At 37.4% G+C, this 16,383-nt stretch overlaps 1 protein-coding gene across 1 annotated transcript in view; it reads left to right on the top strand.

Moving 5' to 3' along the window:
* The window catches only part of NEK11 (NIMA related kinase 11), a 263,068-nt gene that overhangs the window by 82,530 nt on the left and 164,155 nt on the right, over positions 1 to 16,383 (top strand). Inside the window, 2 exon segments of the mRNA XM_024115178.3 lie at positions 15,350 to 15,499; positions 15,593 to 15,671. Coding sequence (XP_023970946.1) covers positions 15,350 to 15,499; positions 15,593 to 15,671 — 229 coding nt within the window.

Genomic DNA, 16,383 nt, shown 5'->3' with positions numbered 1-16,383 from the left:
GTGGCCAGATGCTTAGGGTGTGGAGGGCATGGGAACACCATGGGGGAGGGCGACGAGCTGACCTTCCTTCAGACGTTGTAAAGCTCAATTGTGGAAGAAAGTAATTAGAAAGAGCTGATATGAGCAGGATCTGAAATTCACCCAAACTTTGTTTCTAAAATTTTATGACTCTCGTCCAAAACATGGTAATATGTTGGGATGATATGGCAGAAGGATTGAATTCACTTTTTTTTTTTTCAGTTTGGATTTTTTAAAACTTTTTATTTTATATTGGAGTATAGCTGATTAACAATGTTGTGTTAGTTTCAGGTATACAGCAAAGTGATTCAGTTATACATATACATGTATCTATTCTTTTTCAAATTCTTTTCCTATTTAGGTTGTTACATAATATTGAGCAGAGTTCCCTGTGCTATACGGTAGGTTCTTGTTGGTTATCCATTTTAAATATAGCAGTGTGTACAAGTCAATGGCAAACTCTTTAACTATCTCTCCCCCCACCTTCTCCCCTGGGAAACATGAGTTCATTCTGTAAGTCTGTGAGTCTGTTTCTGTTTTGTAAATAAGTTCATTTGTATCTTTTTTTAAGATTCCACATATAAACAATAACATACAATATTTCTCTTTCTCTGTCTGACTTACTTCACTCAGTATGACAATCTCTAGGTCCATCCATGTTGCTGCAAATGGCATTATTTCACTCTTTTTAATGGCTGAGTAATATTCCATTGTATGTATGTACCACATCTTCTTTATCCATTCTTCTGTCGATGGACATTTAGGTTGCTTCCATGTCCCAACTATTGTAAGCAGTGCTGCAATGAACATTGGGGTGCATGTATCCTTTCGAACCATGTTTTTCTCTGGATATATGCCCAAGAGTGGGATTGCAGGATCATATGGTAGCTCTATTTTTGGTTTTTTAAGGGACCCCCATACTGTTCTCCATAGTGGCTGTACCAATTTATATTCCCACCAACAGTGTAGGAGGGTTCCCTTCTCTCCACACCCTTTCCAGCATTTACTGTTTGTAGATTTTTTGATGATAACCATTTTGACTGGTGTGAGGTGATATCTCACTGTAGTTTTGATTTACATTTTTCTAATAATTAGCAATGTTGAACATCTTTTCATTTGCCTCTTGGCCATCTGTATGTCTTCTATGGAGAAATATCTATTCAGGTCTTCTGCCCATTGTTTGATTGGGTTGTTTGATTTGAGGATATTAAGCCACATGAGCTGTTTGTAAATTTTGGAGACTAATCCCTTGTTGGTCACATCATGTGCAAATATTTTCTCCCATTCTTTGGGTTGTCTTTTTGTTTTGTTTATGGTTTCCTTTGCTGTGCAAAACTTTTAAGTTTAATTAGGTCCCATTTGTTTATTTTTCTTTTTATTTCCATTAATCTGGGAGGTGGGTCAAAAAAGATATTGCTGCAATTTATGTCAGAGAGTGTTCTGCCTATGTTTTCCTCTAAGAGTTTTATAGTGTCTGATCTGACATTTAGGCCTTTAATCCATTTTGAACTTATTTTTGTGTATGGTGCTAAAGAATGTTCTAATTTCATTTTTTTACATGTACCTGTCCAGTTTTCCCATCACCATTTATTGAAGAGACTGTCTTTCCACCATTGTTTACTCTTGCCTCCTTGCCTCGTAGATTAGTTGACCATAGGAACATGGGTTTATTTCTGGGCTTTCTATCTTGTTCCACTGATTGTATTTCTATTTTTGTGCCAGTACCATACTGTTTTGATGACTGTAGCTTTGTAGTATAGCCTGAAGCCAGGGAGCCTGAGTCCTTCAGCTCCATTTTCCTTTCTCAGTATTGTTTTGGCTATTCGGGGTCTTTTGTGTCTCTATACGAATTTTAAGATTTTTTTGTTCTGTGAAAAATACCATTCGTTATTTGATAGAGATTGCATTGAATCTGTAGATTTCCTTGGGTAGTATAGTCATTTTGACCATATTCATTCTTCCAATCCAAGAACATGGTATGTCTTTCCATCTGTTGTGTTGTCTTCAAATTCTTTCATCAGCATCTTATAGTTTTTGGATTACAGGTTTTTGTCTCCTTAGGGAGGTTTATTCCTAGGTATTTTATTCTTTTTGATGCGATGGTAAATGGGATTGATTCTTGAATTTCTCTTTCTGATCTTTCATTGTTAGTGTATAGAAATGCAACAGACTTCTGTGTATTAATTTTGTAACCTGCAACTTGACCAAATTCATTGATGAGTTCTAGTAGTTTTCTGGTAGTGTCTTTAGGATTTTCCATGTATAGTATTATATCATCTGCAAACAGTGACAGTTTTACTTCTTCTTTTCCAGTTTGTATTCCTTTTATTTCTTTTTCTTCTCTGATTGCCATAGGTAGGACTTCCAACACTATGTTGAATAAAAGTGGTGAGACTGGACATCCTTGTTTGTTACTGATCTTAGAGGAAATGCTCTCAGCTTTTCACCATTAAGAATGAGGTTAGCTGTAGGTTTGTCGTATATGGCCTTTATTATGTTGAGGTAGGTTTCCTTTATGCCCACTTTCTGGAGAATTTTTATCATAAATGGGTGTTGAATTTTGTCAAAAGTTTTTTCTGCATCTATTGAGATGATCATATGGTTTTTATTTTTCAGTTTGTTGGTGTGGTGTATCACAGTGATTGATTTGCCGGTATCAAAATATCCTTGCATCTCTGGGGTAAATCCCACTTGATCATGGTGTATGATCCTTCTAATGTATTGTTGGATTTGGATTGCTAGTATTTTGCTGAGGATTTTTGCATCTCTATTCATCAGTGATATTGGTCTGTAATTTTCCTCTTTTGTAGTATCTTTGTCTGGTTTTGGTATCCTCATAGAATACCAAAGGTGTTGGTGGCCTCACAGAATGAGTTTGGGAGGGTTTATTTCTGGGCTTTCTATCTTGTTCCACTGATTGTATTTCTATTTTTGTGCCAGTACCATACTGTTTTGATGACTGTAGCTTTGTAGTATAGCCTGAAGCCAGGGAGCCTGAGTCCTTCAGCTCCATTTTCCTTTCTCAGTATTGTTTTGGCTATTCGGGGTCTTTTGTGTCTCTATACGAATTTTAAGATTTTTTTGTTCTGTGAAAAATACCATTCGTTATTTGATAGAGATTGCATTGAATCTGTAGATTTCCTTGGGTAGTATAGTCATTTTGACCATATTCATTCTTCCAATCCAAGAACATGGTATGTCTTTCCATCTGTTGTGTTGTCTTCAAATTCTTTCATCAGCATCTTATAGTTTTTGGATTACAGGTTTTTGTCTCCTTAGGGAGGTTTATTCCTAGGTATTTTATTCTTTTTGATGCGATGGTAAATGGGATTGATTCTTGAATTTCTCTTTCTGATCTTTCATTGTTAGTGTATAGAAATGCAACAGACTTCTGTGTATTAATTTTGTAACCTGCAACTTGACCAAATTCATTGATGAGTTCTAGTAGTTTTCTGGTAGTGTCTTTAGGATTTTCCATGTATAGTATTATATCATCTGCAAACAGTGACAGTTTTACTTCTTCTTTTCCAGTTTGTATTCCTTTTATTTCTTTTTCTTCTCTGATTGCCATAGGTAGGACTTCCAACACTATGTTGAATAAAAGTGGTGAGACTGGACATCCTTGTTTGTTACTGATCTTAGAGGAAATGCTCTCAGCTTTTCACCATTAAGAATGAGGTTAGCTGTAGGTTTGTCGTATATGGCCTTTATTATGTTGAGGTAGGTTTCCTTTATGCCCACTTTCTGGAGAATTTTTATCATAAATGGGTGTTGAATTTTGTCAAAAGTTTTTTCTGCATCTATTGAGATGATCATATGGTTTTTATTTTTCAGTTTGTTGGTGTGGTGTATCACAGTGATTGATTTGCCGGTATCAAAATATCCTTGCATCTCTGGGGTAAATCCCACTTGATCATGGTGTATGATCCTTCTAATGTATTGTTGGATTTGGATTGCTAGTATTTTGCTGAGGATTTTTGCATCTCTATTCATCAGTGATATTGGTCTGTAATTTTCCTCTTTTGTAGTATCTTTGTCTGGTTTTGGTATCCTCATAGAATACCAAAGGTGTTGGTGGCCTCACAGAATGAGTTTGGGAGTTTTCCTTCCTCTGCAATTTTTTGGAAGAGTTTCAGAAGGATAGGTGTTTGCTCTTCTCTAAATGTTTGATAGAATTTGCCTATGAAGCCATCAGGTCCTGGCCTTTTGTTTGTTGGGAGTTTTTTAATCACAGTTTCAGTTTCAGTGTTTGTGATTGGTCTGTTCATATTTTCTATTTCTTCCTAGTTCAGTCTTGGGAGATTGTACCTTTGTAAGAATTTGTCCATTTCTTCCAGATTGTCCCTTTTATTGGCATACAGTTGCTTGTAGTAGTCTCTTATGATCTTTTGTATTTCTATGGTGTCAGTTGTAACATCTTTTTCATTTCTAATTTTACTGATTTAAGTCCTCTCCCATCTTTTCTTGATGAGTCTGGCTAAAGGTTTATCAATTTTGTTTATCTCTGCAGAGAACCAGCTTTTAGTTTCATTGATCTTTGCTACTGTTTTGTCTCTTTTTCACTTATTTCTGCCCTGATCTTTATGATTTCTTTCCTTCTGCTAACTGAGTTTTGTTTGTTCTTCTTTCTCTAGTTGCTTTAGGTGTAAAGTTAGGTAGTTTATTTGACATTTTCTTATTTCCTGAGGTGAGATTGTATTTCCATAAACTTCCCTCTTAGAACTGCTTTTGCTGCATCCCACAGGTTTTGAATCATTGTGCTTTCATTTTCATTTGTCTCTAGGTATTTTTGATTTCCTCTTTGATTCCTTCAATGATCCATTGGTTGTTTAGTAGCGTATTGTTTAGCCTCCACGTGTTTGTGGGGTTTTTTTAACAGTTTTTTTCCTTGTAGTTTATTTCTAATCTCATGGCATTGTGGTCAGAAAAGATGCTTGATATGATTTCAATTTTCTTAAATTTACTGAGGCTTGCTTGTTGGCCCAGCATGTGGTCAATACTGGAGATTGTTCCACGTGCAAATGAGAAGAATGTGTATTCTGCTGCTTTTGGATGGATTGCTGTATAAATATCACTTAAGTTCATCTGATCTAATGTGTCATTTAAGTTCTGTGTTTCCTTATTGATTTTCTGTCTGGATGATCTGTCCACTGATGAAAGTGTGGTGTTACAGTCCCCCACTATTACTGTTACTGTCGATTTCTCCCTTTGTGGCTGTTAGTATTTGCCTTATATATTGAGATGTTCCTATGTCGGGTGCATATATGTATTTACAATTGTTATATCTTCTTGGATTGATCCCTTGCTCATTATGTAGTGTCCTTCCTTGTCTCTTGTAACAGTCTTTATTTTAAAGTCTATTATGTCTGATATGAGTATTGCTACTCCAGCTTTTCTTTGATTTCCATTTGCATGGAATACCTTCCTCCATCCCCTCACTTTCAGTCTGTGTGTGTCCCTAGGTCTGACGTTGGTCTCTTGTAGGTATCATATATACCGGTCTTGTTTTTGTATCCATTCAGCCAGTCTATGTCTTTTGGTTGGAGTATTTAATCCATATACATTTAAGGTAATTATTTATATGTATGTTCCTATTGCCATTTTCTTAATTGTTTTGGGTTTGTTTTTGTAAGTCTTTTTTCTTCCCTTCCTCTTTTGTTCTCTTCTCTTGTGGTTTGAAGACCATCTTTAGTGTGGTTTTCGGGTTGCTTTTTCTTTTTTGTGTCTGTATCTATTGTAGTTTTTGGGTTTGCTGTTCCCATGAGGTTTCGATATAGCAGTCTATATGTGTGCAAGGTTGTTTTAAGTTGCTGGTCTCTTTTCCTGCCTAGAGAACTTCCTTTAGACATTAACTTGTTTGGTGGTGCTGAATTCTCTTAGCTTTTGCTTGTCTGTAAAGCTTTTGATTTTTCTGTCAAATCTGAATGAGAGCCTTGCTGGGTAGAGTATTCTTGGTTGTAGGTTCTTCCCTTTCATCACTTTAAATAGAACGTGCCACTCCCTTCTGACCTGCAGAATTTCTGCTGAGAAATCAGCTTATAACCTTATGGGAGTTCCCTTGTATGTTATTTGTCATTTTTCTCTTGTTGCTTTTAATATTTTTTCTTTGCCTTTAATTTTTGTAAATTTGATTACTATGTGTATCAGCGTGTTCCTCCTTGAGTTTATCTTGCCTGGGACTCTCTGCACTCCTGGACTTGGTTGATTGTTTCCTTTCCCATGTTAGGGAAGTTTTCAGCTATTATCTCTTCACATATTTTCTCAGGTCCATTCTCTCTCTCTTCTCCTTCTGGGATGCCTATAATGCAAATTTTAGTGCATTTAATGTTGTCCCAGAAATCTCTTAGTCTGTCTTCATTTCTTTTCATTCTCTTTTCTTTATTCTGTTCTGCAGCAGTGAATTCCACCATTCTGTCTTCCAGATCCTTATTCATTCCTCTGCTTCAGTTATTCTACTATTGATTCCTTCTAGTGTATTTTTAATTTCAGTTATTGTATTGTTCATCTCTGTTTGTTTGTTCTTTAGTTTTCTAGGTCTTTGTTAAACATTCCTTACACCTTCTCAATCCTTGCTTCCATTCTTTTTCCAAGATCCTGGATCATCTTCACTATCATTATTCTGAATTCTTTTTCTGGAAGGTTGCCTATCTCCACTTCACTTAGTTGTTTTTCTGGGGTTTTATCTTGTTCCTTCATCTGGGACATATTCTTCTGCTGTTTGATTCTATCTAACTTTCTGTGATTGTGGTTTCTGTTCCACAGGCTGCAGGATTTTAGTTCTTCTTGCTTCTGCTGTCTGCCCTCTGGTGGATGAGGCTATCCAAGAGGCTTGTGCAAGCTTCCTGATGGGAGGGACTGGTGGTGGGTAGAGCTGGGTCTTGTCCCTTGTGGGTAGGGCTGTGCGCAATAAAACTTTAATCCCCTGCCTACTTATGGGTGGGGCTGTGTTCCCTCCCTGTTTCTTGTTTGGACTGAGGTGTCCCAGCACTGGAGCCTACAGGCTGTCTTGTGGGGCTAATGGCAGCCTCCAGGAGGGCTCACACTAATGGGTACTTCTCAGAACTGCTGCTGCCAGTGTCTTTGTCCCTGCTGTGAGCCACAGCCACCCCTTGCCTCTGCAGGAGACCATCTAATACTAGCAGGTAGGTCTGGCCCTGTCTCTTATGGGGTCACTGTTTTTTTTCCCTTGGTCCTTGTGCGTACAGGACTTTGTGTGTGCCCTCCAAGCGTGGAGATTTTGTTTCCCCCAGTCCTGTGGAAGTCCTGCAGTCAAATCCCATTGGCCTTCAAAGCCAGATTCTCTGGGGACTCCTCCTCCCATTGCCGGGCCCGCAGCCTGGGAAGCCTGACATAGGGCTCAGAACTTTCACGCCAGTGGGAGAAATGGGGTATAATTCTTTTCCAGTTTGTGGGTCACGCACCCGGTGGGTATGGGATTTGATTTTATTGTGATTGTGCCCCTCCTACCATCTTGTTGTGGCTGCTTCTCTGTCTTTGGATGTTGGGTGTCTTTTATGGTAGGTTCCAGCATTTTTTTTTTATCAATGGTTGTTCAGCAGTTAGTTGTGATTCCAGTGTTCTTGTAAGAAGGGGTGAGCGCACCTGCATTCACTTTTCCTTTTAAATACTTCTTAAAAAATTCAGTTCCTCAGACACATTAGCCATGTTTTAAGTGGTCAGTAGCCACATGTGGCTAGTGGTTATTGTAGTCAGAAATTCAGAACATTTCCATCATTGCAGAAAGTTCTATTGGATAGTCCTGAGCTATTCTGCTCCAGCCCCTTCAGACCTAACCCTAAGGTTTTCTTGCATTCACCCTGCTTTTGGATTGGGCAGAACTCCTACAAGTTTTAGCTGCTGTTCTTAGATTGCCCCCTTAGAAAAGCCCCCTGTGCTTTTCAGTGAGTACCTGTTGACTCTTTTGAGGGTCTTCTACTGTTGGGTCCTTCAATCACTCCATTGACTCTCTCTGCTTCTTCTCACACAGATGCTGATATTGTGCAGGTCACGTGGCAATTGTGGTTTGTCTCCATGTACTTGTACCTTGAGGTTCAAGGAGACACTTTGTCACCTAACTTTGTTGAAAATGTTGGCCCTGGTTTATAGTTTTTCTATCTAGCTGCTCTGTTTTACATGGGGATTCAAGGAAGATACAGAAACTATGGTCCAGTGTAACCACCATTTCCCCCCAAATACTCAGAATCAGCATTCTAACAAATTCCTTGGGAGATTTGTTGTATGCATATTAAAGCTTGGGAAGAACTGATAGAGGTTCTGGGATGTGTTGGGCCCTTAATAAACGTTAGTTATTAATATAATATGCTTCTTAAAATTTGTTCAAGCAGCTCAGTGTTGTTTATCATATCTAGACTGAGTTTATGTTGATATTCAACATTACCGTGGTAAAGACTTTTATGTAGGGTAACACACACTAAAGCAAAACCTGCTACTCTTGTATTAAATTTCTATTACTCTATTTATTCAACTGCATGAATTATGTATACTCTTTTCTAGATGAATATGTTAGGATTACATCAAGTAAAAATATTATCTAGAAGATCAATAAAATTTCCCTAACCAGAGTCATGCACCACTGTGCAGTAGGTTTCTCTTTGCGGAGTCAGGGCATATTTCAAAGGGCAATTTTAGTTACCTTGAGACAGACGAAGTCAGGGTTAAATTTGCAATCCATTGTCAATCTGTGCTTCAGAAATCCGCTGGGCAGTTCTTGTGGACTTGGACAGATGGCAAGTTTATGGAATTCAGGTATAATTTGCTTCGCTCACACCTGATCCCAGATTTCCGTTTCACTGCCACATTCACCCCCTCAGGGATTTATTTGCTTACTTCTTCACAGTTGGCTCTATTTTGGAAAAAGAAAGGAATGCAAATTACAGACTTCTAAGTTAAATATACCTCTTGTTTTTTTCAGTTCGTCTCCCGGTCCCCCACCCTTCCCTGCTCTTGCATTGCCATATTTAAGACCTGGGAGTCAAATAAGAGAAAAGTCTTCAAAAACGATAGAAGTGATGAGCTTGAGATAATGTAATTATTCCCATGTAGAAATGCCTGGTTGGAAACTGGAGAAAATTAAAACATAGACATACAGATACACAGACATATAGTTATTAGAATAAAAAGTATACATAGAAAAAAGATTGTAAAACTGGTACAGGATAATCAAAAAATCTTTTGCCCCAAGTGTCATGGTAGTTTCTACAATCAGATTGTCTCATATTTCAGTTACTGCCTCCCATGCCAGTCATGTGCACTGGGACCATAGCAGGTCCCTTTTCACAAGTTACTGGGTAATAAATGAAGTCTTCTCCATGTGCTCCAGCCCAGCAAATATCAGTAGATCAAAATAAAATAGGTAAATGGAAAGCAGCATGTCTTCAGTGTAGCTGAGAGGATTTCCAAAAAATAATAGTTTTGCATCAAAATTGATTACTGAGTTGTCCTCTAGATCTAATTGTTCCATAGTCTGTCTAGCCAGATAATTCCACATCTTTTTATAACCTCAATACATTCATCAAGTAAGACTCAGGTAGAATTATGTCTCCATAAAACCAGGGTTTGACTTTGTGATCAACTCACTGTGCTTAATAGACCACTAACCTTCTTTCCCTGCCAAGCAACAGAAAAGCAAAGGCCAGACTTGCCTGCCTTCCTTTCCTTCTGCCCCAGAGCATCTAGTTGTCTGTGTTTTTTATATTTGCCAGGGTCTGATACCCTTCATGGCTTGTCTAAAGCCCCAGGGATCTTTGATGGTGGATTATGGTTCCAGATGGGACCTGAAATCAGGGAAGTCAGCCACTGCCTGAAAGGCTTCTCTCAGGGCTAGCCAAGATTTCCTACTGAAGGACATCCTTAAGGACCTGAAATGCTCTGATTGGTACAGCACTGAGAGTCAGGATAGCATAGAGTTTCTGTCTCTAGAGCCAGACAGCCTGTGTTGCAATACTAGCCCTACCACCCACTCAGTATGGAACCTCGAACAATTTACCCAATTTTAGGGTTTCCTCATCTGGAAAATGGGAATGATAATAATGGTTCCTACTTCATTAGGATTTGTGAGGATGACTAAATAAGTTTGAGTGTGTAAGGAACATAGAACAGGGTGCCTGGCTTATAGTAAACACCATCATTAAAATTTCAGCTATCATTTTCATTATTATTATCATTATTATTGTTGCCATTTGTATTATGGGTGGAAACAATATAAAAGTCTGCTCCCAAGACAGCTCAAAGTGTCCTAGGTCAGGGATCATTGCTCCCATCTAACCGTTCAGACCTGTCAGAGCCAGGAGAGATTGTCTGGCTTTGTTCTGCTTCAACCCAAGTCCTGAAGAAGACTCAGAGCCCACAAGTCTGAGTGACATCCTCAGAAGAGTATGTGTGGGTGCCTGGATAGCCTCTACCTCTTGGACCTATGAATTTAATTTATTTTTTTTTCAGTGTTCAAATTATTACATATACAATAGATTATATAGCAGGGGGTAGTCAACATAAATTTTTTAGAAAACATTTTTAAGAAATATTGAATGAGAACTAGTACCAGTATCAAACAAGCTGATCTAACATGGCACCTTTCCAGGCAAAGTCCTTCCTCTCGCTGAGCTTTGGTTTCTCATCGATACAGTGAGAGTTTGGAATTAGCAAATCTTGATAGTCCCTTGTAACTCTATATTGTGTCAGTATAAGAAAACTTCTTGAAGTTAGAATTAGACTCTTCTCTGGGGAAATAAGAAGTATATTGGGGCAGTTCACAGCACACAAATATTTTACACATACCCACACAGGTAAAAGTATTTGGTTCAATCTGATGATTATATTAGTGTATAGCCCTACCCTTTCTTCTTTTCAAGAAAACTTTTTCAATAGCCTAACAGGTACTGACTTGATAATTGCCTTTTTCATTTTAGCCATTCTGATGACTGTGCACTGTGGTTTTAATTTCCATTTCTCTAATGACAAATAGTGTTAAACATCTCAAGATTTGGGGCCATTTAGTGTCTCTTCAAATCTTTTGGCCATTTTTCTCTTGGATTCTCTCCTTTTTCTTATTGATTTGTAGAAGATTGATTGTTTGATTTATGGAATTTTTTGGATACCAGTCTCGGATGGATATTTGAATTGCAAATATCTTTTCCCACTCTGTGTCTTCATTTTTACTTTCCAAATGGTGTTTTTTTGTGAACAGAAGCTTATAATTTTAATGAAGTCCATCTTATCAGTCCCTAACTTTATTGTTAGTGCTTTTTGCATTTTATTTAAAAAATCTTTGCTTATGCCAAGATCAGGAAGACATTTACCTGTTTTCTCTTTAAAATTTTATGATTTTATCTTTCAGTTAGATCCACCTATAATTGATTTTTGTGCATGTGTATGATGTGAGACAGGAGTCAATATACAATATTTTCCATATGGATATTCAATTGACCTAGCATAATTTATTAAAAAGATCATCTTTTCCTCTACCACAGTGCAGTTCATCTTTGCATTAGTCAAGTGATTGAATATATGCAGATCTGTTTTTGAGCCCTCTATTTTGTTCCACTGGTCTATTTTTTCTTCCTTGCCAATATCATACTTTCATAAGAAATGAAACTTCACAATAAATCTTGCTGTTTGGTAATACAAGACCTCCAAATTTATTCTTCTTCAGTTGCCTTGACTACCTTGTCCCTTTGCATATCCATGTAAATTTTAGAATCAGCTTCTCAACTCCCACAAAAAAAGTGTGCTAAGATTTGAATCGATATTGCGCTAGGTCATTCTTGGAAAAATGGACATCTTCATAAATTGAACCTTCCAATCCAAGAGTGTGGATCTATCCCTCCCTATTTGTTTTTCTTTTTTTTAGATCCTCTTTAATTTCTCTCAACAATGTACTGAGGTTACAGTGTAGGGTCTTGCACATCTTACGTTTGATTTATTCCTACGTATTTGACATTTTGTGATGTTAATGACATTTTTAATTTTGTTTTTAAAATGTGTTTACTGCAGGCTTATTGAAATGACCTTTGTATCCAACAACTTGGCTAAATTCAATTGTTAATTCTAATAGTTTGTAGTGTCTTTTGACCTTTTTAATGTATACAATCATGTTGAAATGCTTAATGACAGTTTGTCTTCTTTTTTAATCTTCACATACCACTTGTTTTATGTTCCTTTTTCTGTCCTTTCTTGCTTTAAAAAATTATTTTTATTTTTATTTTTTAAATTTTTATTTTAATTAATTAATTATTATTATTATTATTTTGCAGTACGTGGGCCTCTCACTGCTGTGGCCTCTCCTGCCGCAGAGCAGAGGCTCCGGATGTGCAGGCCCAGCAGCCATGGCCCACGGGCCCAGCCGCTCCGCGGCATGCGGGATCCTCCGAGACCGGGGCACGAACCCGCATCCCCTGCATCAGCAGGCGGACTCTCAACCACTGCGCCACCAGGGAAGCCCCTATTTTTATTTTGTAAATAAATTTATTTATTTATTTTTGGCTGTGTTGGGTCTTCATTGCTGCTCGTGGGCCTTCTCTATGTGGCGAGTGGAGGCTACTCTTTGTTGTGGTGCGCAGGCTTCTCATTACGGTGGCTTCACTTGTTGTGGAGCACAGGCTCTAGGCACATGGACTTCAGTAGCTGTGGCACACAGGCTCAGTAGTTGTGGCTTGCAGGCTCTAGAGCACAGGCTCAGTAGTTGTGGTGCACAGGCATTAGTTACTCCGCGACATGTGGGATCTTCCTGGACCAGGGCTCGAATCCATGTCCCCTGCATTGGCAGGTGGATTGTTAACCACTCGCCCCCAGGGAAGTCCCTCTTGCTTTTTTAAAATTTGAATTTTGTTGTTTGATAAAAAATATCACCTTTGCTTTTCAGTTATACATTAGTTTACTATTCTTTGGTGGTAATCCTAGCAGTTATAACATGCATTCTTGGCTTATTACAGTCTAGTAAAAATTACTGCTTTTACCACTTTCCAGTAATATTAGGACCTTATGATACTTTAACTCCATTTACCCTCTTCTGTCTTTTGCATTATTTTTGTCATGAAATGTTATTCCACATAATTTTAAATCCCATAAGATAGTTAAGTTTTATAGAGTTAATGTTGATTTAAACATATTCACAAAATTACTTTTTCCAGTGCTCTTCATTCCTTGTTTCTGTCTGGAATCATCTTTCTTCTTTTGGAAGAATTCTCTTTTAGGGTTTTAGTGCTTTCCCACTGGCATGAATTCTCTCAGTTTTTCTTTGTCTAAAAATGTCTTTATTTCACCTTTATTTGAAGGAAATTGTTTTTCTGGGTATAGAAATCTAAATATGTGCTACTATACCAAATACCATTTAATAGTCTTACAGATGGATGAAAATTTATTGAGCTTCAAATAATTTTCATGATTTATAAGGTTGACATTGATCTTGGTGTTCTAGTCAATACCGTGAGATTTCTCCTAATGTCCGCCTCTTTCTAGCATTCTATAATGGAAATAGTCTTGGATTTGGAAAGAAAAATACATAACTCAAGAGTCAATCAGAATCCCACTACTGGGCATATACCCTAAGAAAACCATAATTCAAAAAGAGTCATGTACCAAAATGTTCATTGCAGCTCTATCTACTATAGCCATATATACAATGGAATATTACTCAGCCATAAAAAGGAATGAAACTGTGTTATTTGTAGTGAGGTGGATGGACCTGGAGTCTGTCATACAGAGTGAAGTAAGTCAGAAGGAGAAAGACAAATACCGTATGCTAACACATATATATGGAATCTAAGAAAAAAAAATGTCATGAAGAGATTAGTGGTAGGACGGGAATAAAACACAGACCTACTAGAGCATGGACTTGAGGATATGGGGAGGGGGAAGGGTAAGCTGTGAGGAAGTGGGAGAGTGGCATGGACATATATACACTACCGAACGTAAAATAGATAGCTAGTGGTAAGCAGCCGCATAGCACAGGGAGATCAGCTCGGTGCTTTGTGACCACCTAGAGGGGTGGGATAGGGAGGGTGGGAGGGAGGGAGACGCAAGAGGGAAGAGATATGGGAACATATGTCTATGTATAACTGATTCACTTTGTTGTAAAGCAGAAACTAACACACCATTGTAAAGCAATTATACTCCAATAAAGATGTTAAAAAAAAAAAGAATCAATCAGGGTCAGTTGTGTGACCTTGACCAAGTCACTTAACTTCTCTGAGCCAGTTTCGTCATGTATAAAATGGGAAAAATATAATATTGGCTCCGTTACACTGGGAAGTTATGATGTTCTGTTGAGATATATATGAAAGTGCTTTGTAATATGTAAAGTACCAATCAGTTTGAAATTTTTAGTGTTATTATTATTTACAGGAACAGAAACATTTTCAGTGTACATATCCAGAATTTTCTTGAACACCCACAAAATGGTTAAAATGATGGTATTCATGTATGTATGTATTGATATATACCTTGCCTTTCATGAGAAAGCAGGACAGTGTTTGAAGTTACATAAAACACAGCTTACACAAGGTCAACGGCAAATTTATTTCTGATCTTTCAAACAACTAATAAGAAAAGGGAGACCTGGCTAGTTACATAATTCAGAATAGCCAGAAGATAAAAATAACCCGTTATTCAGGAGAAAAGTTCTTTCTTAACACTAAGTTCAGGCAGAAATTTCCCCTTGGTTTTCTTAATGATGTAGATTATTTAAAAGATTTTTCTGCTAGTTTAGAGATGACTGATTTGCATAGTTAACACAAATTAGTGTTGGACTGATCTAGAACTTTAATATTCTGTTTCGTACTCCTGAAGGGAGAATTACACACGTTAATGAGTGCTGCAGGCAGCCACTCTCCCACCCTACTTGCAAATTGATTCTATTTAGAAAACTAATAAAGATGCCAGCTTCCTTTTCAGAATGCTTGGATACACATTAGAGGTAAGGCTAGGCTAATAAATTTAAATTTTATTTTGCATATATAACATTAATTGAACTGCCTTAGGAAGACAATATATACCTGCATTTTACTTTTCCTTCAAAGAGGTTGATTCAAAAATTTCTTACTACCTTGATCAAATAGTTATTGAGTCCCTACTATGTGTAGGCATATTCCTGTTGGATTGTTTGCTCTCCTCTGACAAAAAGTGTTCATTCAGACTTACATTTTGTGCTTTCTGTTTTCACTTTTTCCTTTTTTTTATTAGTAAACATGTATTTAAATAGAAAACAAAGTATATGTTAGTGCCTCACAACCAATGCCCTAACACATCTGAGGTTTTGTATGATGATCAAATTTAAAAGAAGACATTTATTCCTCATTCAAATTCTTTGTGTCTTCAGGTCTCTGGCATGCATTTTGTATGAGATGTGCTGCATGAATCATGCATTCACTGGCTCCAATTTCTTATCCATCGTTTTAAAAATTGTTGAAGGCGACACTCCTTCTCTCCCTGAGAGATACCCAAGACAGCTGAATGCCGTCATGGAAAGGTGCAGAAAGAAATGTATTGCTGCAGAAGCAATTTTAAATTGTACTTATATTTTAGTTCATTTGAACAATAATTTTCTTTTTAAACATTACAGCATGTTGAACAAGAGTCCTTCATTGAGACCATCTGCTATAGAATTTTAAAAAATTCCTTACATTGATGAACAACTACAGGTATTTAAAATGAAAGGGATACCGGGAAGCACATATTAGCATTTATATACCTTCTAGGACTTGTAGATGTGCTGTGGGAATAAGATGCAGTAAGAATCAGTCAGAAAGGAGAAACAAGGTTTTTTTTAAAAGCTTGGGGAAATTATTAGTAGGCAATCTCTTTGCCAAGGAAGGTGTGTGAACTCCAGTTCCCTGGTGCCCCAGATGTGAGAAGTTTGGATTGTGATTTTTTGCCTAACTGCAGCATCCACCCTTAGAGCTCTTGGCTTACAAATCTTACCTCTACATTTGTAAGTGTATCCCTGCTAGTGCAAGAATGTACTCCTAATGATACAAAATCTGGGGGTTTCATGGGGCCTTTATTATTCCATTCCTTATTTTGTATCCTACTAATACTTTTTATTGATTAGCTGAGTTTATTTTGTTTTCCTGTAGATTAAAAATTTTGATGCAGAGAATCTGCCTTCAATGGTAAGCAAAAAGCAAATGGTGTCCTCTCAGGATGTTTTTTTTGGTTTGTTTCCTTGTTTTTAGACTTGGTAGGCTTTTACAATACAAATCCCTCAGGCAGATTTCCTTTAATTTTTTTTTTAACATCTTTATTGGAGTATAATTGATTTACAATGGTGTGTTAGTTTCTGCTTTACAACAAAGTGAATCAGTTATACATAGACATATGTTCCCATATCTCTTCCCTCTTGCGTCTCCCTCC

The sequence above is a fragment of the Physeter macrocephalus genome, chromosome 1 (assembly GCF_002837175.3).
Source record: "Physeter macrocephalus isolate SW-GA chromosome 1, ASM283717v5, whole genome shotgun sequence".
Classification (NCBI taxonomy): domain Eukaryota; kingdom Metazoa; phylum Chordata; class Mammalia; order Artiodactyla; family Physeteridae; genus Physeter; species Physeter macrocephalus.
This window is presented reverse-complemented; position numbering and strand designations above follow the sequence as displayed.